The sequence below is a fragment of the Carettochelys insculpta genome, chromosome 12, assembly GCF_033958435.1.
Source record: "Carettochelys insculpta isolate YL-2023 chromosome 12, ASM3395843v1, whole genome shotgun sequence".
Lineage (NCBI taxonomy): Eukaryota > Metazoa > Chordata > Testudines > Carettochelyidae > Carettochelys > Carettochelys insculpta.
Genome location: NC_134148.1, coordinates 13,976,596 through 14,001,866, shown reverse-complemented (window position 1 = coordinate 14,001,866; position 25,271 = coordinate 13,976,596). Strand labels below are relative to the sequence as shown.

General features: G+C 44.2%; 1 protein-coding gene across 1 annotated transcript in view; it reads left to right on the top strand.

Annotated features, from left to right (window-relative positions):
* The first annotated feature begins 2,129 nt into the window (after positions 1–2,129).
* KLF13 (KLF transcription factor 13) overlaps positions 2,130–25,271 on the top strand; it is a 45,079-nt gene continuing 21,937 nt past the window's right edge. The window contains exons 1-3 of the mRNA XM_075007016.1: positions 2,130–2,213; positions 2,827–2,944; positions 5,066–6,154. Coding sequence (XP_074863117.1) covers positions 5,608–6,154 — 547 coding nt within the window. The 5' untranslated portion in view covers positions 2,130–2,213; positions 2,827–2,944; positions 5,066–5,607. The remainder of the gene's footprint in view (positions 2,214–2,826; positions 2,945–5,065; positions 6,155–25,271) is intronic.

Sequence of the window (25,271 nt, the reverse complement as noted above, 5' to 3'; positions counted from 1 at the left end):
GGATAGGGTAGCTCTGCTAACCAGGCTGCAGATCTAAACTTTGCAGGATGTGTGCCGACTGAACTGTAAAGTGCTTTGATTGGATGCAAAGGGACCACACGGCTCTCACAGTCCATGTGTGCAATCAGCACGCACCTCACTTCACATACACGTCACTTTAGTAACATCAGGAGGAAAACAGCTAGGTCAATGGAAACCAGCAAATCTGGCACCTCTGTGCACTGGCAGCGGTAAAGAAAATGTCTCACCGGCCACCCACAGAACCCAAGGAGTTGCATGTGCCCAGCAGGCTGCTCACTACGGTCCTAAGTGGTAGGCAAGTAGCTATTATTATTATCCTGTAGATGAAGAAACAAAGACAGAAAGGTTAAGTGACTTGACTAAAGCCACAGCAAGTTAGTTTCAGACTGTGGTTTAGAAATGATTAGTTCTTGTTACCAGTCCAGCGTCCAGTTGTTTGCACATCTTTGGGCTTCCCTGTTAATAGCCACAGGTCATGTAAGGCACCGAAGGAGAAACCCATGGCCTGAGAGCTGAGTTTTGGCCCACAGCTTGCCTTGATTCAGCGTGTGAGGCTCGGGTCTCTGCCCCTCTGCCCAACACAGTGGGGCAAGCTGGAGCCAGCTCTCCAGCCGCGCAGCGAACACTGCAGCTAGAGTGTCAGCACTGGCTCCCCTCCACGGAGTGGTGGAGGAGGGGCGCCAAGCCTCGTGGGCCCCATTCAAGGCAAGCCTTAGGCCATGAGCTCTGCCTGGCAGTGGGGCATAAGCAGCGCTGCACACTGAAGTGAAGGTCTTCCTGCAGGCACTGCCCCACATTGCTCCCATTGGCTGGGAATAGGTGCCTGCAAGTGCAAGGCTGAACAGAGCCACCTGCCCCCTACCCCCAGCAACTGCACCCCAATCGCCCTCCTGCACCCATCCTCGCTCCCAGACCCGCACCCCACCCTGCTCCTGTCTCTCTCTTCCGTCCAGACCGTGCCCCACTCCCACTGTTCCCTGTAAGCTGAGCCCTTAGGCGGCCACACAGGAGCACCTCAGGCTCTGCCCAGCTGGGTGGCAGAGCACCCACACCCACCCACAGCCGGCAGCGTGAATTTCTATTGGTGGTGCACCTCCACATATGCCTTGGTGCACATAACAAAATTAATTCTGCCCATGGATGGAAAAAATTGGAGGAAACGCTGGCCACCTCCCCAGCCCACTTCTGCATCCTGCCTCTTTCTCAGAATGCCCCCCATCTCCAGCCCACTTTGGCAGCCAATCTCCCACCAAGATCCTGCGTCATCACCACCAGCCTGCTCTCCAGCATTGCCCACCCATACTCTGAGCCCCTCTTCTTTTTTGGCTTCACCCTAGAGCCTAAGGGTGCCCCCACAAAATCTATTAGCCCCAGGTTCCCAGAAGAGGTCCTGGCAGTAAGCCCTGAGCCTCAGCACCTGCTCCGACTCCTGTCCTTGAGAGTCGTGAGGTGAAGGGTTTTTTTTTCCCTGCTTCTCAGCTGAGGCCCACATTTTTGGGGGAGGGGGTTCATTCCTCCTCCTCACTTGTGACCCCCCCACAACTGATTTTTCTGTGGCTCAATGGTCCTCAGGCCACAAGAGGTCCCCCACCCTGGTAAGGGAGCGCTAGGGGCAGCTAACCTCAGGGAGAACAAGAGTTGTGTTATTGTATTTGAGTTACCAACTAGAAAGGAAAAGAGGATGGATGCTAAACTCAGAAGACCTACCAGGTATATCAGGTCCCCTCCCCCACCCCAGCCCCAGCACAGATTCTTCCAACCCTTCTATAGTTTGAAGGCAAACGCCTCATGGAAATCCCTGTCTGATTGGTTGCCTTTCCCTGTTTCCCCTACTTGCTGGAACAAAGAGGCCAATCAGGACTGTCCTGTAGGCTGATGGGCAGCTCATGTGCCCCTCAGAAAAGCTCTTCAGCACTAAAGCTGATCTGGGTGGGAAACAGAAACTCCACGCCAGCAGAGCTCTGCAACTTCTAGTGCTTCGCCCACCCCCAGCAGGCACTAGGCTGAAATTGCTCCCCTGGCTGCACCGTCTCCTTCTGCTATGTTTGGAAGGTGAGAAGATGAAGGGCCCCTTTCCACTCAAGCAGCTTCTCGTTCCATGGAAGGAGGGAGGAAGCAAGGCACAGAGGCCTGCAACAGAGGCAGAACTGTGACCTGGTACAGGACAAGGGCAGCAGAGAATCCACACAAAGGTAGGGGCAACAAATGTGGGGGAGGCATTTGTTTATCTGGGGGGGGGGTGTGTGTGAACAAATATAGAGCGGGGCAGTGGTTGTATTTCTGGGAGGGCAGAATCCAAAGTCTGCGTGTGCAATGGGGAAGAATTAAATGTGCTGCTGGCTCTTTTAATAAGTGCGGAATTAACTGGGCTTGGAAGGCATTGTCACCCTGGCTGTACTTGGAAGGGGTTGGAGGAGCAGATTGGCTGGTGGTGGGGCAGGCTTGCGGTAGAGTTTAGAATTAAGTATACAATGTGGACTATTGGTTGTTGGACAAGAGTACCAGGGGTGACCGTGTGTTCTGAGAGAGCTAGTGTTAAACTCTCCCACTTATTGGTTTCTGGGTTACCAACACAACCTGAGGACATTAATATGCTTTCTCTGTGAGTTCAGCTGTCCCTAGATATTCCTTGTAGTAGGGTGCAGTTGTGACAAAAAGGTGCTGTCATGTACAGCATAAACACCCAGGATGAAACTGTCCAAAATATAAAAACAGAATTAACTACATCCAGAGAGTCATTACGGGCTATTTGTGAGAGTCTGCTGGGGCCTTTGCACCCTTTGGTGTTTCATTTGTGTTACAAAGCAGCTGCACTCAAGGAGGATTAACAGCCAGGACGCTGGCCAAGTCCAGACATGCAGTTTGGAACGTCTTGGACAAGAAGTTTTCACCCGGTTGAGCGGTTGAGCGCAGGGGCTGAGAGGTGAGAAAGAGACACAATGTTCTTAATCACTTGGATCTGCCTGAGGATTTGTCTGTTGGAAAATTTATTGGTGCATCTTTATTGGTGTACTTATTTTTACCTACTGTTAGCTTCCAAAATGGCAAATCAAACTGTGGTGGGGGAGAGGGCATGGAGAGGAGGGGAAACAGTCCCACCCCTTCTGGAATAGTGCCCACAGTGGGAGCTATATGGTGTACACAGAGATAATTATACTGATCTAGTTGTGCCAGTAAATTTCCATGTATAGACAATCCCTGAGTTTTATGTGGATTTCTGGAGAGAAAGGCCCATGGCATCTACATCTTGGGATAGCACCATGTGGCATTACCTGAGATTTCTCCAAAACAACGGTAAGCACATGCCGTTTGTTACCACCCCTTTCCTGGAACCAGGACTTGTGTACACAATTTTGTAAATATGACTGTCTTGTTGAATTTCTGTCACAAATGGGATACTGGTCTTTAAGTAGGACTGGTGGGTAACTTTTCATTAGGACTGTTCTTCAATGAAAAACGTAAGTTTTTTTAATAAACCAGACTGTTTATGGAAAGTATCTGCTTTTGGCAGAAAATCTCAATGTAGCTGCAAAACAGCACAATTCCCATTGGGAAATACTGATACACTTTGTTTAGACATATTTGAACAAAACATTGATATTGCTAAATCGAAATGTTCTGGCCCAACTTAACACTTAGCCACATCTTTTTGAATTACTAAGGCACCTCACCCCTCTACCCCCATTCTGGTCTGTGGACCTTGCTCTCTGGCTGGATTACATCTGCCCCAAAATTCTCTGGGGCAGAGAGTGGAGACCATGATTGATTATGGGAGATCTAGTCGAGCCAGAGAACTCACTCTATAGGACAGAAGAGAGCATGAGGCATCCACATTGCAACGCCAGTGAGGTGCTGTGGCTGCGTTTAAGAGTGAACTGCTATGAAACAAGTGATTTGGTCTGACAAACTACAATATTTCTGCATAGGTTAAACCAACTTACAGTAATGTTTTCTTTTGATTCTCCCTGATAGACAACTGGATGTCTTTGTCTAAAAGTTTGTAATGAAAAACTTCAAAACTTTCCATACAAATGCCCAACCCCAATCTAACTTGTCTGATAAGCGTAACCTATAAGACGTCCATCCCAGAAAGTGGGTAACAAAGGCTGCTAACTGCGAGACACGAGTCTTTCATATGCACTGGGCTAGGCCATGGACACACGAACAAGAAAGAAGAATGAACTGCAAAATTAACCCTTTCAGAATTCAAACGGACTTCTTTGATTTAGCGTTTCCTCCATTTCTTCACACAAACATATCATACCTGCTTGTTCATTCACTCACACACTAAACATAAAAACAAATACCTTATAAACTACTCAGGCTATTTATCCCACAGTTTGGAAATAAAAGTGACTGCCATTTTTATTTTTGGATAGCTAGAAAAGGTGCTATTTGTCTATTGGACATAGATAGGCAGTGTTTTAAACAGTGGTCCTTTGTACTTCATTAATACAGAGTTTTGACAGCATACAAATTATCTGGTTTCCAAGAAGAACACCAGTTTTTAGCTATCTCCTTAATACTCTGTAAAGTTTTCCTTATGCTAATTGTGTCAGGTTCACGTAACAAAGTTTAATTCCTGCTTTTTAGACTTCAATGCCTATAAAAGTACGTCAACTAATAAAAGGTTAACTATACCGTGCCCTGGAGTTGTTAAGGAACTGGAGAAAGAACAACAGTCAAAAACAATGACATGGTTGATCATTGCACAATCCTGAAAACTAAAGTTCATGGTGCGTGAGAGAGAGAGAGAGAGTGTGTGTGTGTGTGTGTTTGGTTCACCAGCTTATTACTTTTCTGTATCATATAAAACACGCCCAGAATCAATGAGCTTGTTTATGCAAGGATTTCACAGAAAGGAGCCAACGATTATCTTGAATTTCTGCCTCCTGCTGGGTCATAAGTTAAAAAGAATATAATTGGCTCCTGGAAATTTGCAAATGTGGAAGTTTCCACACAGGCACTTTGATTGGACCAGGGAAAGTGTTGCACAGGCCAGTCACATTCTTTGTTTCATTTGCCTGCTTTTATTCCCCTGCAGACGCCAAGCTCACAACCACATCTCTGTGTCTGCCCGTTGCTGTTTTCTCTCTCTCTCTCTCTCGATCAGCACAGCAGCAGCAGCTGAAGTCTATGATCATTGCTAACCTGATCAGCCCAGGATGTGGCTTCTCTGTGACGTCGCACCCAGATGTTTCACCAGGCCACGCCCCCTCAGGGCTCTGAAACACTCGGAGGAGCAATAACGGGGAAAGCTTATTCTACTGTCACAATGCAATGGACGGGTTAGAGAAACTACATTTTTGCTATTTCATTGCACGCTAGAAGATCAGCATTAATTCCTACTTCAAGCAACAAGCTGCCACAGATTTTTCGCGTCTTTTTTTCTCTCTTCCTGGACTTTAAATGCCTTTTCTTTTTAGTGACAAGTCGGGTGTAGTCTTTATGAACAGTGTGCATTTATACTAGCTGCTTAATCAGCCCTTGCTTCTACAAAGGGAGCCTGAGGAATAGGAGGAGAAAAGTCTGCACCTCTCATTTTTAAAGGGAAAAAGTGCAATTTTTTTAATTCACCTATGAAAAATGGCAACAGCAGCATATGTGGATCACTTTGCGGCCGAGTGCCTTGTTTCCATGTCCAGTCGTGCTATTATCCACAGTCCCAGAGGGGATGCAGATCCCCAACCTGATGCAGCAGCACCACCTCCTCTCTCCAATGGAGAAAATAAGAGGGAAAATAAGTGGGAAGTAAGAGAGACCGGGAAGGACAATGGCTCATCACTCTTTGCAGTGGCCAGCATTTTAGCAGACCTCAACCAGCACATCCCAAACTCTGCCACCATTCGGATGGAAAAAATAGACAGCGCCGAGAAAAGGGAGAAACGAAGTCCTTCTTTTCCTCCTCAAGAGCTTGGGGAGGGAGGTGCCGGCAAGCGCGGAGAAGGGAAAACAGCCACACCTACTAGCCTGGCTGCAGTAAGTGAGCCAAGCCCCAAACAAAGGAGCAGACGGGGAAGGAACCGGGCTGACCCTGAGTCACCCCAGAAAAAGCACAAATGCCACTACGTGGGGTGCGAAAAAGTTTATGGCAAATCTTCCCATCTCAAAGCTCATCTAAGGACCCACACAGGTTAGTTCCTAGCCAGCCAAAGATTTATTCATTACAGTTTGTCATGAATGAATAAATAAATAAACGACCCCTTGTATTTGGCCAACATTGTGATTTCATCTCTCATAACTCAAGCCCACAGTAAGACGCTGGGGAATAATAATTCTAGTCACTCTCCATTTGACGCTAAGTGTATTACTCTTTTCCTTGCTTTAGTTGTATGTAAGGAGCGTTAGGGGTGTAAGTAGATTGGTTCCACAGAGCTGTAATTCTCAGCTGCTAGCCAACTCTCACCCAGTTCCTCTCACCCACCTGCTGCTTTTTTTGTCTACATCCCTTCTTGCCTAAAGCTCTCACCCCTTGCTTTCGGCACTGTCTTCAAATCAGCAGCCCATCACCTCTTTTGCAAGCTCCAGCAACCACGTCCATGAATTTAAAATTAAACATTTTAGTGACACCTGAGTCAGTGTGTTTCTTTTTATGCAGTAGACTACCAAGACTTGAGTGCCCCAGAAGAGAATGGGGAGAGACTGAGAGCTATACCTAGGGAAGTAGTTCCTGACAAGTGTGTAAGGAAGGGGAACACAGAACAATCTCCAAAAGACTGGCAGTTGGCCACATACTGAGGTAAAAACATTGATTGTAATGCAAACCACCAGCTGAGTTTGACCAGTGTTCCTGAGTTTGTTTTCTGTGAACTTTCGTACAAGCACTTCTTTTAGCTTACAAGAATATGCACAGAAGAAGAAAGTCTTGTGCATATTTGCATGACAGTGGTCTCAGAGGTGTCTGCTGGAAGCGTTAATATGGCCATCTTGAAACTTGGCCAAGCCCCACTTCTGGAGAGAAAAAGGTCAGGCATTGTCAGGGACAATGAAAGTGTTAGGTAACCCAGGCTTGCCAGAGTCAAAGCACCCATCTTGAGAACAGTGCACAGACTCGAGCATGCTTACAAGAGTAGTTCTCTGAGTCACTTCAAGCAACGAACACATTTGCAACAATTCAGTTGTGGATATAGATAAATAGTGTAAGAGAAAATAAAAACTAAATATTTTTGAACAAATTCCCAGCCAGAATTAGTGCTAGCTTTACTGTAGACGACATCATGCTCTCCCCTTTCCCCCTCTATCATGGCACATGGGACGAAAGCCCTTCTCGTTCTAGGGTTTGAGGTTCATGGTGGGAAAGCAGGGAGAGTAATATGGGATGTTATGTTGTGTGTAGATGGTGACATTCCTTGTACCACAGGGCCAGAGGAATGCTGAATGAATCGTTGCTACGATAGCCAGTTTGCCTTGCATTGTGTCTTACTCTGCTTTCGCTTCCTCCAACTAATGTAGAGGGCTTTGCTGTTTGATTTTTGGGGGAAGGGCTTCTAACTTTGCCCCTTTGTGCTTCACTTTTGCTTCCTTTTAAATGCAAGATAAAGTTGCAGAGTTCCTGAGCTTTCAAGCTAACTATATACGCAGAGAGGAAGAAGGGGAACTCCTCTCTTATGAAGAGAACAAGGCTTGGCTGTGGCTGCCCTCTTGGGAGAAGGGGTGGAGCGCGTCATTCAGGGGCGGGCTGGTGAGATGGAGTCATTCAGGGACGTTGGCTTTGCTCCAGATTCTGTCTCTCGTTTAAATCTCCCCTTCCTGTAACTTTACAAGCACTGTAGAGTTTAATATGTTATTGTCGTAGCTGGAGTACTGGGAGTGCAAGCTCAAGAGTACATGTGTGTGAGAGAGTTAGAGGAAAAAGAAGGGAAGGGACTGGGTTTGCCCTGGGAGTGGCAGGACCCTAGGGGAGTAGAACTTCTTTGTTCAAAGCTTCCCACACAGACAGACATGAGCAATGCCAGAAAACGGTCCTGCCAAGTTTCCCTCACTGGCAACAAAACTGTCTCTGTTTGGATTCAGACAGGTTTCAATGTCTCTTGCTCTTGTTATGAAGCATTTTGCAGCATATGTCACTGAGACACTGAAAATCTGTAGCTCCCCTTTTCTCCCCCTCACCATCCTTTTCAAGCACACAAATGGTGACAAGCCTGCGAAGAGCTCACGCCAGGCCACGAGTTCAGCACAGAAAACTGGTAGTCTTGGCTAGAAGGGTGAACCTCCTTTTTACAGTAAGTATGGTGGGCACTAGTGGTTGGAACAGGGACCTCAGGTGTTCTGAATTCTCCAGCATTGTCTTAAAGCAACCATAGTCAAGTCACATGCATGCCTCCATTTATCCACCTGTAGAATGGGGGGAGGGGCGCTAGTGCTTACTCACATCATCAGGATTGGGTGAGATTTCATTGTTGATGTTTGTAATGTAATGTAATGTAATGTAATGAACTTCCAAGGGAAAGACCTAGAAACAGTTCGCTCAATAGTCACTCCCAGGCCATGATTACAAAGAATCATGAACACAGAATGTACAGAGTGCTTCTAAGGAATAGAACTCCTCGCATGTTCTTTAGGAGTGGTGCTTATGTACAAACTGAAGGTTGAGAGAGTAGCACTTCGGGTTAGGAGCTGGGTATCTGTGATTGTGACGAGACGTTCTGTGTACAGCACAGCTTGTAACTTGCTTGAGAAACATACTCAGCACTTGCTACTGTACTGAATTAAGATTCTTACGCTACATTTGAGATGCCTGAGGAAGAACGGTCTACATGGCTGAGGGCCAGTTCAAATCCAGGCCTGATTGGTAGAGCTTGGAAGCTGGTACTGTTGAATGGGTGTTTGGAGCCTTACATAAGATCCCTTTTGTGGGGTCTGTGAAGTCTCTAGTACACTGGTGTTCAAAGCAAACCTTTGCCCCGCCCCCCCAAGCCCCTGTCATAGTTGACACTTGTTAGGAGTTATAGTCTGGGTGGTGGGAACAAGGCATTCTATCTCTAGACCTTGATGGCAGTAGACAGTTGAATTAAAAAAATTCTCTACTAGTGAGCCTGCCAGTGCAACCCTAGTGTAGAAAAAGCAATACAAGACAATCCTAAAGTTTTCTTAACTTGCCTCCTGATGACTCTGTGCTCAGGACAGTCTTTGGATGGGATATGGTCACCTTGGCAGATCATACATCACTCCCCTTTCTGCCCACCAGAGTAAGGGCATGTCCATGAGAAAGTGGGTGTGGCAAGAGAGTACCTGAGGCAGCTTTGGCTGCTGAAATGGTGCCTTGAAGCTGTGGATAGCTAGGCGTAAGTTAGAGCAGCCTTGGGACTCAGTTTCTGCCCAGTCCCCCAGGCCGGAGCTTCAAATCCAGCTTCTTTTCCTGCTTCCCAATTCTGCACTGAGCATTATTTAGCTGGAACAGAGTGTCTAGCTTGTGTATACCCCGTCCTATCCATTTAGGTGACCTTATTCTTCACAGGCTAAACATCAGCTGAATTTGCAAAGGAAGAAGGTTATTTTACTTTCATTTACATTCACTAATGCCATGAAAATGTAGCATGTGTTAAATCTATTCACTTGCTTTTTGCCACATCACTAACGAACATAGTGAATGCTAGTGGGAAGTGGGTAGGCTTAGGAGATAAAATAAGAAAAGAACAAGTAAAAAGTGACTTTGAAAAGTTAGATGTCTGCAAGTGACAAGGGCCTGAAGACGGAGGTATCTGAGGCATTAGCTGTTATCTTTGAAAAGTGCTGGAAGTCAGGGGAGATTCCGGAAGACTGGAAAAGGGCGAATATAGTGCCCACCTATAAAAAGGGGAATAGGAGCAACCCAGGAGATTATGGATCAGTCAGTTTAACTTCTGTGCCAGGAAAGATAATGGAGCAAGTAATTAAGGAATTCATCTGCAAACATATGGAAGAAAATAAGGTGCTAGGTAACAGCCAGCAAAGATTTGTAAAGAACAAATCAAGCCAAATGAATCCAGTAGCTTTCTTTGATAGGATAACAAGTTGTGTGGATAAGGGTGAAGCAGTGGATGAGGTATACCTATACTTTAGTAAGGCATTTGGTACGGTCTTGCATGATCTTCTTATCAATAAACTGGGGATATACAACTTTGATGGGGCTACTATAAGGTGGGTGCATAACTAGCTGGATAACCATTCTCAGAGAGTAGTTATTAATGGTTTACAATCATGCTGGAAGGACATAAGTGGGGTTCTGCAGGGGTCTGTTTTGGGACCAGTGCTATTCAGTAGCGTCATCAATGATTTAGATATTGGCGTAGAGAGTGCGCTTAGTAAATTTGCAGATGATACTATGCTGGAAAGGGTTACAACTGCTTTGGAGGACAGGGTCATGTTTCAAAATGATCTGGACAAACTAGAGAAATGGTCTGAGGTAAATAAGATGAAATTTAATACGGACAAGTGCAAAGTATGCCACTTTGGAAGGGATAATCAGTTTCACATACACAGAATGGGAAGCAACTGTCTAGGAAGGAGTACTGTGGAAAGGCATTTAGGAGTCATAGTGAATCACAAGCTAAATATGAGTCAACAGTGTGATGCTGTTGCAAAAACAGCAAATATGATTCTGGGATGCATTGTTGTGAACAAGACACAAGACATCATTCTCCTGCTCTACTCTGCACTGATTTAAGCCTCAGTTGTGTGTCGAGTTCTGGTCACCACATTTCAAGTAAGATGTGGAGAAATTGGAGAAGGCCCAGAGAGGAGCAACAAGAATGTTTAAAGGTCTAGAGAACATGAGCTATGAGGGAAGACTGAAAAAATTGGGCTTGTTTAGTTTAGAAAAGAGAAGACTGAGAGGGGACATGATAGTGGTTTGCAAGTACTTAAGAGTATTACAAGGAGAAGTGAGAGAAATTGTTCTTCTTAGCCTCTGAGGGTAGGACAAAAGGCAATGGGCTTAAATTGCAGCAAGGGAGGTTCATGTTGGACATTAGGAAAAACTTCCTAACTGTCAGGGTGGTTAAACACTGGAATAAATTGTGTAGAGAGGCTGTGGAATCTCCATCACTGGAGATATTTAAGATCAGGTTAGACAGATGTCTTTCAGGGATGATCTAGATCAGGGGTCAGCAACCAAAATAGCAAGAAGAGCCTTTTTTCCTAATTTTGTCAAAAAAAAAACAACAGTAAGTCAAGAGTCTCAGTGCATGTGAATACGAAACAGTCCTTAATAAATAAAGTCAAACCATACTTTTTGTAACCTCTATTTTAAGAACTGTGCACACACATATCCCACAATGCACTGCGCATACTAAAGGGGGAGTTAGCAAATGATATGGGCTCTCAAAATGTTTTCTGTTTAGCTATGAGCTGTTCATTGTTGGGCTTTTAGATGTTCACTGAAATACTGAAGATAATAAGAAGGGTTTTTTTTTTCTTTTTTAACTTTGAGATTGTAGCATTGAGATCCACAAAGAAGTCCTTAAAAAGCTGCAAGTGGCTCTGGAGCTGCAGGTTGCAAACCCCTGCTCTAGACAGTATTTGGTTCTGCCATGAGGGCAGGGGACTGGACTCAATGACCTCTCAAGGTCCCTTCCAGTTCTATTGTTCTAGAATTCTGTAACTATCACAAAAAAGCACACTATTTCACTCAGTCTTGTCTTCAAAACCATTGCTCACACTGAGGGAGAAGTTTTGCAGTGCTTCTTTGTAGGAGGGGCTATGCTCGTCTATTCAAATTAATTAGGACAATGCTGTCTTGAATTTATAAGTGATTTAGAACAAGTGATTCAGACAGTGCTTGTAGCACTTAAGACAGAAGAGTTAGCTTGGGCAATTTGAATGAACATATGATATTTGGGAGCCCTAGAGGTTGAAGGGCAACCAGAGGTTGAAAGTGTTTACATAGAGCATTGGTTCTGAGGCTCAGTAAGGTGGCTTTTTGGTTGGTTTGTTTTTACAGTTCAGGTGAGTTTGCTTTATATCTTTGTAAGTTGTTTTAGTTTGACACATATTGGAGCAAACCCGTTTGGGAGATGTCCTGGCTCCGTTGACACCCTTCCCCCAGTGGGAGTATAAACAAACTGTTTCAAATGATTATTAAAGAAAACTGATCATATGCAAATGAAGAAAAGCAGACCAACTCTGTAAAGCCTGACAGACACCAGAAACGATTGCTGATACTTCTCTAGAAAACGATGGACTTTGTTCTTCCCAGGTTTCCTCTAGCCACTGCCTATAGAAACCAAGGCATTGACTCCTGATGGGGGGGAAAAAGTGCACTGGGGGAACTACAATGGCAGAAAGCTCTGCAGTTGCTCCCTTCCCCTGTGAGGGGTTTGAGGGTCACTAATGGCAATTCCAGGCCTCAGGGCAGAAAAAACAATGGGCCTCCTATGACTCGGCCCCCCTGACGTTTGCATGGTGTTGTACCTGTACTGCTGGCATATTCCCTCTTCTTTGTTCATCCGTGTGAGCAATACACTTGGTTATATGGAACAAGACATGCAGATATTCACTGCCAGTAGAAACCAAGAAACTAGGTATAATATTTTTAAAAAGTTATTATTGGGATAATTACTTCAGCCAGGATAGGTTAGGCATTTTAGAACTCATGACACACAGAATTAAAAATGTAAGAGACATAACAATTACACAATGCACAAACCAGTCAAAACACTAAAATAACAGCACTTTAAAAGAATAAAATTACAAAGAATATACGTGCACATGCAGGAAGTACCAAGTAGTATCAACAACACGAGCATGTGTTGGGAGATGAGTTTAACACAGAGACAGGACGGTATGTGTGTGAGACATAGGACAGTGTATATGAGATACAGAGTTCTGTCTCTGTGCGTCTCTCTCTCCCTCTCACTCACACACACACACACAGAGTCTTCTGTGTGCTGGCTGCTGGGAAAACATGAGAGATACCTGAGGTGTATGTATAGGACACACAATGAAAGCTCTCCCGCTCCCGCCTGGAGCCCTTTGTCCCTTCACCTGCTCTGCAGAGATGGGGTAAAAGGGCTGGGGGAAGGAGAGGGAGAGTGTGTGTGAGAGAGAGAGAGACAGACAGACAGACCGACTGTGTGAATTGGCTGCTGGGTAAATCGCAGTGGCTCCAGTTACACTACCGAGTTTTGCTGGCAAAACCCTGGGTTTGTTGACAAAATAGTGGATCATCCACACACAAAATGAGATTTGTTGAAAGTATCTTCACAAAACCTAGCACATTCACCTACAAGCTTCTGCCTCTCCCAGATGAGTAAGAACACCTTTTGTCGACTGAAAAGCTGTGTGGATGTTCTGGCGCGGACCTTCTGTCGACAGACAGGGCTTCCAGAACAATGGACAGCCCTGTCGGCTGTGCTTCCAAGTGCCTGTTTTGTCGAGAGGGCTGGTGCAGTCCAGCCGCTCTGTCGACAGAGCCGAGCACTCTTTCCATTGACTTTTGTGTGTGGCAGCACTATGTTGACAGAAGTTTTGTTGGGAAATCTCTTCCAATAGTGACTTCTGCCGACAGAGCGCTGGGGTGTAACCATAGCGCTGTCACGCATGCATCAATTTAGAAAGAAACTGCTCCGTCCCAAGTACTCCTAAGCCAGAGCTTCCTGTGCGCATGCCCCGCTCCTCTGCTCTGCAGAGCCAGTGCCCATGGGCATACTCTCGGACATTAGTACCCTCTACCCACATTCACCAGCCCCTGCTCTGCACAGCTAGCAGGAGGGTCCAGGAGCACAGAGCTGCGGCAGGATCAAGCAGTGTTGGGGGTGGGGGGTGCACCTGCTGCTTCTCAGCTAGTAGGCACGTGAATCTCTTTAGTGTGGCAGGGCCCTCAGGGCAATTTTGAAATCACTCAGGCCTCTGGCCAATTGCCGTCTATGCTCCCTGCCCCATGTGGGAGCCAGGCCCCTTGGGCAGCCAAATAGGGAAAGACTGCTCCCTTCCACTCAGTGCATAGGCTCAACACTCAGCCCAGCTACTCGGTGAGGGCATTACACTGCTCAGGATTTGCCCCAGGTTCCTTTGAGTTAGATGCAGCGTAACTCTTCTGAATTATCTAGACTTGTGTACAGCTCAGTTCTTTATGTGGGGCACAGAGTGTGTTGCAGGACTGACGGCAAGAACATGGGCATCTGCAGAAATCATATTGCTCTCGCACCAGCAGACTCATTTTGCTGGCTATGCAGACATGTAATTTCACTGGGTCAATCCTCTGGCCTGTGCTATGCAGGAGAGCAGCTTAGATGATCCTAATAGTCACTTCTGGCCTTAAAATTCAAAGGTCTCTCAATGGTGTTGGCTGGGGATGAGCGTATCCCATTTGTTCCATGAGAGTCAGGATGCTGTGGTCAGTTTTTGTATCCCGACAAGCTCATCCATAATGTTTCCTCTGAAGCCAGACAGTGGTGGTCTGAGCCTCAGCCAGAAGGCTCTTTCAGGAGCAGCCCATGAGACTGTTGTCTTGCTGATTTGGCAGGCTGCCTCTTCCCTGCTCCTTTCCATTCCACTGACCCACAGAGGTTAGCACTTGTCTCTGGGTATGTCTTCACTATGCAGATCAACCTGGTCAGGGCCAATCTTCCAAGTCCGATTTTGCATGCCTAGTAGGGACTCATGGAATCGAACTTTCTGGATTCTATAGTCTACCCCTGTACTCAGTATCATGAGAAGTAAGGAAGGTCAATGGGACAGTTTCAATGAGTTTCTCCCATTGACCTCCCTCTGTGAGGACAGCCAGGTAAGTTGATTGTAGATAAGTGGATCCCAGCTATCCAGTTGCATAGCTGGAACTGCATATCTACAATTGACTTTAAGGTCTACTGTAGACCTGGTGCCAGATAGCCCGTAGGGCAGGGCATTGCTCTGTGAAAGTAAAGCCTTTCAAACGTGAATAAAGGTTTTAAAACAGATCTTCTGAAGGGCCAGATTATTTTATACTCTGCTCCACTTTGCAGTCCTTACATAGAGGGAGCCAGAGCCCTCATTTTGGTACAGTCCTCTCCGCTTGTCCCCAGCAGGGGTCTTGCTGCAGATCTGGTATTCAAGGTAGACAACGGGAGCAAAGACCAGGTGTATTCTTCCCCCTGCTCAAACCCATGGATAATCCTTGGGGAAGAATACAGCTCTGTGCTATATTAACTTTTCTGTGGGGTTTCCCCCAGGGTCCTGGCCAGTCAAAGTCTCAGGTTGGGCTGATTCAATGTGGTAGCATTTTCAAGGAGCAGTGGTGGGGATCTGTGGTCCCCTTTCCTCTTGAGAGACAGTGGTTAGCAGCGGCAGTGAAGATGTCTGAGTAGTGTTTGAGTCTGCAGCTTCTCTTGTGGCTTATCCATCCAATATTGGACTTGCAAATTCGATTACAATAACCACATCAGTCTATTTCCGAATTCTTGAGTCTGAGTGGGGAAGAGGCAACGTAAATGGCTCTTGCTTCCTGCAGATTCTTCAGGATCTGTTGCTTTGGGAAGAGCCTTTTTTGCAGGGAGCAACCCCTGCCTTCCTGATCAAGTGACATGTAGTAGGCTCCCAGATTTCCTTCTCCACAACACCCTCTGTCCACTTTTATCATCTGCGGAGATGTTCTGGCCCAAGCTAATTAGACATTTTAATGCAAGTCCAATGCAAGTATTTTGCAATACTAAGTTAACAGAGAGAGCTGGGTGCCCATTCACTTGCACCCTTCTCCTTCCTATGGGATCCACGGACTAATTAGCTAGGGATAATCACTAAGAAGTGCTAAGTGACTACAGGTTCTTACAAGCAAAGGTTTGGGAGTGCCAAGTACAGATCACCCTCCACACACCTGTATTTGTATTCCTCCTTTCACCAGATTAAAGGCAACATCTACTTTTTGGCACATACTACAGAATAAACAAGAGATTTTTTTTTAATTAATAGGAAAAGAGAAGAGCAACATTTGTTGTGGTTCCAAAATGAATCAATCACTTTTCTACAAAAGTGACCTACTGAGGATTTTACTGCTACGGTGTAAGGATTCCTCTCTCTGCAGGACACTGGGAAATGTGTCTGAGACATGGTTCCTGAATGAGCAAAACCTTCACCAAATCAGAGTTCATTATGAAACAAGTGCATTGGGGTTTTTTTTCTCCCTCCTTTGACGGCCCTTTTAAGAATTTAAAGCACAAGAGTTGCACTGTATTATTGTCTGGCTGAACATGATTATGGCACGTCCAAGTGCAGAAACCTGGAACTTGTTTATGTAAGACGTGGTTTCTAGTTCTGTTTTATAGTTTAAGCATATTCCAACGCCCACCGTCCAAATAATCTTGGATCAGCTGTTTGGAAGTCAGATATTGCTGACAGAGCTGAAAACTAGGCCCCAGTCCAAGTTAAGACCAACCCTTCAAGGGCACTTTTTACAGTATTTCACTTTCTAGATTTCTTTATTTATTTTTGTTTCTTTCCCGGTCGGCTTTTGTTAGCTAGATTCACATGGGCTGTGAGACCAGTACCGCACTGTATCCGGTTAGACAATATGGGTTATTTAAGTGCAGGCAGTGAAGTCAGACACACACAGCCTGTATTTTTCAGCTTGTGCAGACTCAGCTGTTTTCATAGAAGCTACGTCTACACAAGCAAATCTTTTTCCAAAAAGCCAGGGCTCTTTTGAAAATCCTGCAAAGAACACTGCACTTTTTCCGGCAGCCCTCTTCTGCTCCCATATGAGGAAGAGCTCCTTCTTCTGAAGGTTCTTTGGAACAAAGGTGTAGACACTTCAGGAGCCATTTTTTCGAAAGACCTGTCCTCATGATGCCTGATATTTCAATCTGCGGCATTCCCTGGCTAGTTCTTTCGAAAGAGAGGCCAGGGTGCGAATGCTCTCTTATCGAAAGAGCAGATCAGTTTTTCAATCTACTTTTTTGTGTGTGGTCGAGAAGTTTTTTCAGAAGAGAATTTCTAAGAGAACTTATTTCGAAGGACGGCTGTGGTGTAGCTCTGGGGAGAGTCTCTACTTGGGATAATAGTAAAGTTTTTAACAGTTCAGCTTGCCATCTTGTAGCTACCATTGGAAAAATGAGCTCATGTGTTGGGGTGTGAAGGTGTATTTTTCCCCACTCTTCCTCCACCTTAACATAAAAACTCTTGCTAAAGTCAAATATAATTGAAGTGAGCATATCCTTAAACAACCTCCTTTGCAATGCAAGTATTTTCTGTCATCAGTTAATGTTTCTGTGAGACTCTCAGAAACTCTAATTTTTTTGACTGAGTTTACTATTCAGAGTTGTAACAGGCAGATCAATAAAGCTGCCTTAGCCTCATTCTAGGCAATGCTCCTACCAAGTTACACCACAAAACTCTGAAGGCAACAGTCAGTCATGCACTATGCCAGCTCCTGCAAGTGAGTCTCTTGAAATGGAAGATCCATACGGAGAGAGGTGTGGTGTATTGCTGCAACCTCCCAGCTGCCCTGGGCCTGTAGGCTGCCAGAGTCTGAGGTGGGAGGGGTGTGATCAGAGCAGGTACATAGCCACACAGCCTATGCACATAGCCAGAAAGCCTATATGAGCTCTAACTGCAACTTTGAAGATGCTTTCTGCAGAGGACAAGTAGTGGTGCAAATGGTAGCTGCCCTGTTTCAGGGTTGAATCTGATTATGTGGCGGTGCTGACCAGGGTGAACTGAGATTCTCTAACTAAACATCTGTCAGTATTTACATTATAGGGATTTAAAACAGTCATTCAACGAGGATTTCAGATTGGCCTGAAAGCTGTTATTCCCTATCCAAATGTTTCTTGCAAGAGTTTGAGTATCAAACTGCTTATTAATTTGAGTGCACAAATGTTTATTTGGTATTTTTTGTGCGTGTAAGTGAAACTACAGGTGCAGATCCACTTTATAAATTAGGGCTTGAAACTATCAGTGCATTTACACTTGTGAAACGAATGCAGTAACCACATCCATGCAAAACATCACAGTACACAGCAGTAAGGCATTGCTGTAATATATAAATATGAACTTACTATACAGATGCTATTAAATTTCCCTGTATTTATTCATTCAGTGCATTTCTTGGGATTTTTTAAAAAGGTCTACATATATACAGTGCTTTTTTTTACAAAAAAAGGAGCCAGTACTCAGCCAGCTGCCTGCCTCCCACCCCCAGCCAATTCTGCATCTGGGGCTGCCGAGGTACCAGTACTCAATACCAACACAAAAAATGTACTACATATGTATCTTTAACCCTAGCAGATAACCTGGCAGTGTGCAAGTAAGACAAGACAGTGTGGGTAGTATTTAAATAGGATTTTCTTGGCTTTTTTGTTTTGTTCTGTTCATAGATACATTTTGCCAGGCCAAGAACATTATTACATATTGCAATGGAGTGCATGCAGCTTTCGTCTGAAGACACTTCTAATGGAGGACTGAGAGAGAAGGAGAGTCTTGTTAATGGAAATTTCCCCTCGGTGGATATACATATGCATGAACAGTGCCAAAGTTGGCAGATTTCTAGTTTTATTGTGCAACAAAACCCACGATATATATGTAAAGTATGGTTTTTAAACTCTTCCAGATCAGACGTAACAAAAAATAACTCTCATTACACCACCTGAAGGCACATCTGCTAACTGGGGTTGCCATCCATGCCCAGACTCATGTTCCTGTCTACTTTGGAAGGTTTCACTCAAGAAAAGAAAAGACCTCATCTTCCTAACAGAAAAAGTGCCCCCAACCCTTACACTTTCATCATGCACAGGATCAACACAAAGGCTTCTTCTGCTCATTCTCAATCTGACAACCAACATTCCAAATTTCAGCCCAAAAGCTAAAATTCAGAGTTATAAGCAATTGAAAATAGGATTGTTGGCGATTAAAACTATAACAGTCTCTAAATGAAATCTCTAGAGTATTTATGAAAGCCAAGGAATAGATAAGTAACTGTCTATTAAGAAAGTTTAGTAAGTTGGTTAAAATAATGGACCCAGTTTCACTTTAACACAGCAAGGTGCAATTATCTCTGGCTAACCACACCTCTGCCTTGACTGAAGTTCTGTCTATTACTTTGTCAGATAAGGAAATATGCAGCTTTATTTTTAAAAACACCAAATTTTGTATTTCACTTGGAAAGAAACCACTTCCCCTCCTCACCACCTGCATGCTTAACAAGCATGGCATCAACAACACATACTGCCTCCCACCACCCTTTTGTGAAGATTGTTTAGCTGAAAAACATTTATAGCTGTCTGCCCTCTGTTATGATGAGCAGGGTTTGCTTGTGCTTGTTGATGCTTGATCATTTAAGTCAATGTTTTTCAAAGTGTGGGACATGCCCCAGTGAGGGGGAGTGGAGTATGGGGAGAGCGCCATCTGGAAGTAGCATGAACAAAGTTCTTAGTTGCCTGCCAGAACAGAGGTTATGGTTGCAAGGAAAAACTTCAGAGAGGGAACTTAGTCTGATTGATGCAGCATCTGAATTTGCCAAGAACCCAAAACAGTAGCGTTAAGAAATGATTCTAATCCCTTCATTACAGTGAGTGCTCTTAGAGGCCAGTGGTGTTACTTTAAATATAAAAATAGCAAGCTGTTCCATTTCACTGCTGATCAAAGCATCTAAACAAAGAGGAAGTATTTGCCAAGTGAGGCGTTTGCGGAGAAATACCCGCAGATGGAGGTAGGGTGCAGAAGATGTATATTAGGTGGGAAAAGCTTTAACAGCACAAGGGTGGTTGGAGGGGTTCAGCAGGGAGGAGAGAGAGAGAGAGAAAGTGCAGTTGGTTTCACTTTCCTGAGGGATTGGCTCAGATTTCAAAAAAATTATGGAAAACTGGTTTAACTGATCCCTGAAGATTAATGCAGAATGTAACAGCTTTCTAATGTAACTTCTCATCCCCCATGTTCTGGCTAATTCATAATCAGATAAGATGTTGTAACTACTGTAATTTCAGTGTATACCTCCAAATAGATTTCTTACTGTTACGATCAGGTCTTCCATTGGGAGGTGGGGTGGGGAGCATCTGCCCCAGGGCCCAGACTTTGGAGGTGGTGGAAGGAGTTCTGGCTCCCTTTGAAGTGTTGATAGTGCTGCTCCATACAGCTGTGGAGGGCCCAGTGTCACAGTCCTGGTGGTGCTAAGGGTGAATTCCCCCATGGCTCTGCCCCTTCTGCCTTTGGCCCCTTCCCCTCTGGGGACACGGAGCTGGGCCTCCCTTCGGTTTCAGTCTATCCTGTTTCAATGAGTTGAGGATCTCTAGTTTTAAAGCTGCATTCCTAACTTCTCCAAACTTCAAAGATGTTCGGACACCTTCTTTTCATTTTGATTCATCTCTGTTGTAGACCAGAGTTCTCTAACTCAAGTGCAGAGAGAGAAGCTATCAGTCTGAATGGCTAAATCTAAATTAAATCACATTTGAAACCATATTTATTGCTAGAAAATGCCAGTTGAGCCAGCACTAGAAAAGTTTCAGAGGTTACATCTAGACTTACTGAAAGATAATCTTTTCAGGGTCCATCTTCTGGGGTTTGATTTAGTGTGCCTAGTGGGGATGTGCTAAATCAAACCATCAGGACTTGACAGTCATCTCTGGTACTCCTCATTCTCATGAGGAGTGAAGGAGGTCAACAGGACAGTTTCTCCCATTGACCTCTCTCTCTGTGTGGATGGCCAGGTAAGTTGATCTTTGATACGGCGATTCCAACTGTGCAATCATCATAGCTGGAATTGCGTATCCAAGATGACTAGCTCTAGCCTAGAGCTGGCTTTACACTTCTTCTAACAGCCAGCCTTGGAAGGTCTATAGGAATACAGGTTTTCCCCTAACAGGATCCGCAGCTGGACAGCATAGGAAAAACATTCACGAACTCTGATAAGGATTACATTTCATAAGTTTGCTAATATTTCCCTGCATGAGCTTTCAGACAGCATACAAGATCAGAAGTGAAGCAGTTTCTAATTATTTGGTGCAATATTCAGTCTTTTCCCTCTTACCAACCCGCTCCACTTTTCCCCCTGCTTTTCCATCTGCTTTGAATGAATTTTGTAAAATAGCGACATTTGCATGCTGAAATATGGAATATAGGGACAATTCTGCTCCCATTTATGCCAATGTAAATCCAGAGTACAGTAATTATTTTATCTCCATGAAATTATTTTGGATGTATGCCATTGAAACTACAGAATTTATAAACAGTATCTTTGTTTTTTTAGTTACTGTTTTTATTCTGTTTCAATATCTGTAAAATAGGGAGAACAATCACTTCTGGTGATTTGCATTATTAGTTGTAGTGGAATGGTTGTGTGTGTGTGTGTGTGTGTGTGTGTGTGTGCGCGCTGTGCGCGTGCGCGCACATACATGATAGCCATGACATTCTTGGAACTCAAGAATGATACCTGGTGACTGTTTACATTGCATCTAGAGACTGGCATAATGTTCACCAGCCTTCAGATTAGGGGAAACACATTTCAGGTGCTGGGCAGGAGGTCTTCTTCATCCTAAATATCCTTTGCTGATTTCTGAGGCAATTAAAAGTCATGCCCCTGCACCATGGACCATCTTAGATGCATTTAATTCTGCAGCTGCTGGCAACTGGCATTCATGAGACGAACTCAATTTTTGGGGACCAATTTCAATTGACAGGCATCATCAGAACTCTTCAAGACAAAGCTAGTTAAAAGTGCTACGCTGTCAGCTCTGCTGCATGCACCATTGATAGGCAGAGTTTACACTTGAAATTGTCACAAACAGCTTGGCATGAATCTCTGGGCAGCCTTGACAACTTCTGCCTACATGTAGATAATACACAGGTGAAGACCATTTAGGAGTGAGATTGCCAGACACTGTGTTGTCTCATTGTAATCATTTGCACCGCTCTCATGACAGAGCTTACCAATAGAGCTGTATTGAGGAATGGGTTTTAAATACTGCTCATCAAAATATGGCTATTTAGAAGCAGCACCTTGAAAGCAAAATGCCAAGCTTTCTAAAAACACATTGGCCCAGATCCTCAAAGTAAATTTAGGCCTCCTCCTACCTCTGAGGACCTGAGTTCCTGTTTTCTTTGTAACATTAGTTGAGGATATGAAGTTGACCAAGCCTTTTATTACAGAGAACAGACCCTTGGTGTCCCATATGGTCGCTACTCACCACATGCAGTGAATAGGACACTGCCTTGTGGCGGATGCATGCATACCTAACTCATAAAACAGCGCGAGCAACCCGCGGCTCTTGGAGCCTTTAAACGTGGCTCCCCCTCCTGAGAGCCGCACACATGGGGAATGCTGTCCGCCTCCTCTGTGCACGTGCCCCACCCCTAGATGAGAGAAGCATTTGGCAGCCCTGGCAGCAGCTCCAGTGGTGGCCTTGGTGATTCGCTGGCATTGAATTAGACTTTTGCTGACCCTCCCCTCCTTTTCAGTTTCCAGACTGACTCTGTGGACTAAGCAGAGGTAACTAAGACAATTGGCTTGCAGGGAGGCATCCCATCATGGCTCTTATTTTGCAATTGGGCTTTAGTGTAAATGCTCGATTTCAAAATCCTCTTTCAATGCAAACACTCTGTTCAGAAATAACTTCCTATGATGTTAGAACGTCGAAATAAGTTATTTGAAAATCTCTGCCATTCAGACATAGCCATGGCTATTGTTGACTAAGGGTTGAAAGGTTTGGTGAGGCAAGTGATAAGTCATAGCTTATTATTTCAAAGAAATATATACTTCAGTTACTACTTTACCATAGCAACAATGCAAAGATCCCACCTCTCATATTCAGACTTGTAAGTTTCACCAAAAGTTTAGGTGGCCACCTGGCCACCTCACCTCCAATGATTTTCTTCTCCTTATTCTTTTTACTCACTGAACACAAATCAAGGATATGGGGCAATCTCTTCCTTAGACTTCTCCCACGTGAAAGCTGCGCAATTGGCCATTTGAGCCCTTCCTGTCTGGTTTAGATTTGGCTTAACAAGGCCAGTCAAGACTTTGAGTTATATCGCATTTATGGTAGATTATTCTGCATACCTATAGGCCAAAGCAAATTCCTAATCATGCATTGGGAGCTACCTTTTTTGGAGTACAAATTGCTTGCTTGGATGTCTGGACAAGCATTTCAACCAATCCATTTGTGGCAGCATGGTAAGGCACTGATAGGACATTTGATACTATTTCTTCTGACAAAAAATAATGCCAGTTGTGTGCTGTTGTTACTTGTAATGAAAGCCGGGCAACAAAATGAAACCATTGTAGAGCTGCTATTAATTAACAGCCTCAGTGGAAAGCATGTTCTCATCTGTAAGCTAATAAATCTGAAATCCTATAGTATTTATCTCATGAGATGGTGCTTGCTATTACTTTTCTGGGGTTGTGCTAACCTGTACCAGAGGATGAGTTATATCCTTTCCTGAAGTGCAAGTCTGTAACAGGGATGTAATTGTCTATTGAAAAACAGTGTATAAAAATAGGCTATTAAGAATATCTCTAAAAAAGTGTGGTTTATTACATTTTACAGGACTGTTCTGTAAGAGAAGATTTCCTGGAAGACATCAAGTATTTATGCAATAACAGCATACATTTTACAGCATGTTTTACCAAAACCCCTTCCCTCTGTGCAATGGTAAATCTATTTCATTGTCGCCAAACAGCAGGTATACAAGCTCAGAAGCAGAGAAAGGAACCACATTTCTCCTCTCATGTATTTAAAAGGGCACGCTTAACTAGACTTGTTCATTTCTTAAGTTGAGAGACTATACTACTGCCCAAGGCAGGTTTCCCCCAGGCCATAGTGATTTAAACTCTAGTTAGTAAGGGGGACCTTCCTACTGTTGTTGGGCTACCTGTTACAGAAGCACTCATTATGACAGCCGAAGCATCACAGGCTGCCTATGGAACACAGAACATTTGTTAAAGAATTGACTAACTATGGGGTTCTTAGGGACAGGTTTCCTTAGTTTAATTTCCCATTCATTTTAGTTTGATTTCCCATTCATTTATTAGCCATATTTTTCCATCAAGCTGGTGTGGTGGTGTGTTTTGGTTTCTGATGGGTGGGTTTTTTGTTTTAAAACATGTTTGTTTGTTTTTTTAAATGGATTTAAAAGAAAAGCTGTTGGGAGTTGCAAGAGGGAATGCATGGGAGAGTATGGATTGATTAAGGAAGTTAGTCATTGCTATCTTCAATTAGGTAGAGCATCAAGGCAGCAGAGAGTATTTAATATTTACCTATTTTATTAAAACCAAATAAAACAGTTTTAATAATTGAAAAAAGCAGCACTGTAACTGACTGTAAGAGTGTGACCATCAGTCCATTCACAAGTTATTTGGGCTGTGTTCTGGCTCATCTAAATGCAGCTCTGATTTCAGGAGCTCTGAAGTAACTAAGGGAGTTCCGTGGCTAAAAGTGTCTTATATCTATGGTTTATAATGATGAGAGTAATTATCCATTGGATCAGTTTACCGAGGTTCATGGTAGGGTGTCCATCACTATGATCACTTGACATCAAAATTCTGTGTCCTACTAAATGGTGTTCTCTGGAGGTTATTTTGGGGCTAATTCATGTCCTGTGTTACATGGTCCCCATCTGACCATAGATTCTTATGAAAGGTCAAGGGTGATAAAAAGAAAATGGCTAGTGAAGTTGAGTACCTAGCCTGAGGCATTGGCTAGGATCCTGATTTTGGAAAAAGATCAGGTCTGCTTTAGGCGTCAGAAGCATATATGAATATGTATAATTTCAAAGAAGCAATTCCTATGAAAGACAGAAAAAACAACTGAGAAGAGTAAAGAGTATTACTCATCTTCTTTACTGCTGCTATTCACCTGCAGTGAAAAGGTGGGAAATCTTGCACACATGAAACCATCTTTAGTGGTGACAGTAGTCTAACTTATGTGGGAAATGGTTGCCCAGATTAAAGGACCACATGTAGGTTTATGATGGTGACTAGTAGGAGCTGAATGCTGGACTGCAAGTGTTGCTTTTCTAAAAGTTCACTCATTTTAAAACAGAGGCTCCTGGAATGAACTCAAAGTATTTCACAGGCCTTCACTAGGAGAATGTGTATCCGTGTGTACAGTGGCGAGGGAGGCTTGAGAATGTGGGCAGAGGCTTGTATAAAGTGAAGATGACAGGTTTATGTACACATTAAAAGGCAACTGCACTCTGTCAGGCACTCAGAACACAGACCCACTGTTTGGTTATCAGCCCATAAAACGACATCTCAGAGCTTACCATTCACAGTAGCGGCAGCCTGTATTTTCATTGGCTGAGGCTGCTCGTAAACTGCTTACAGCGCCCCATTACTCAGACACAACCATCCATCCAGGATCTGAATAAGA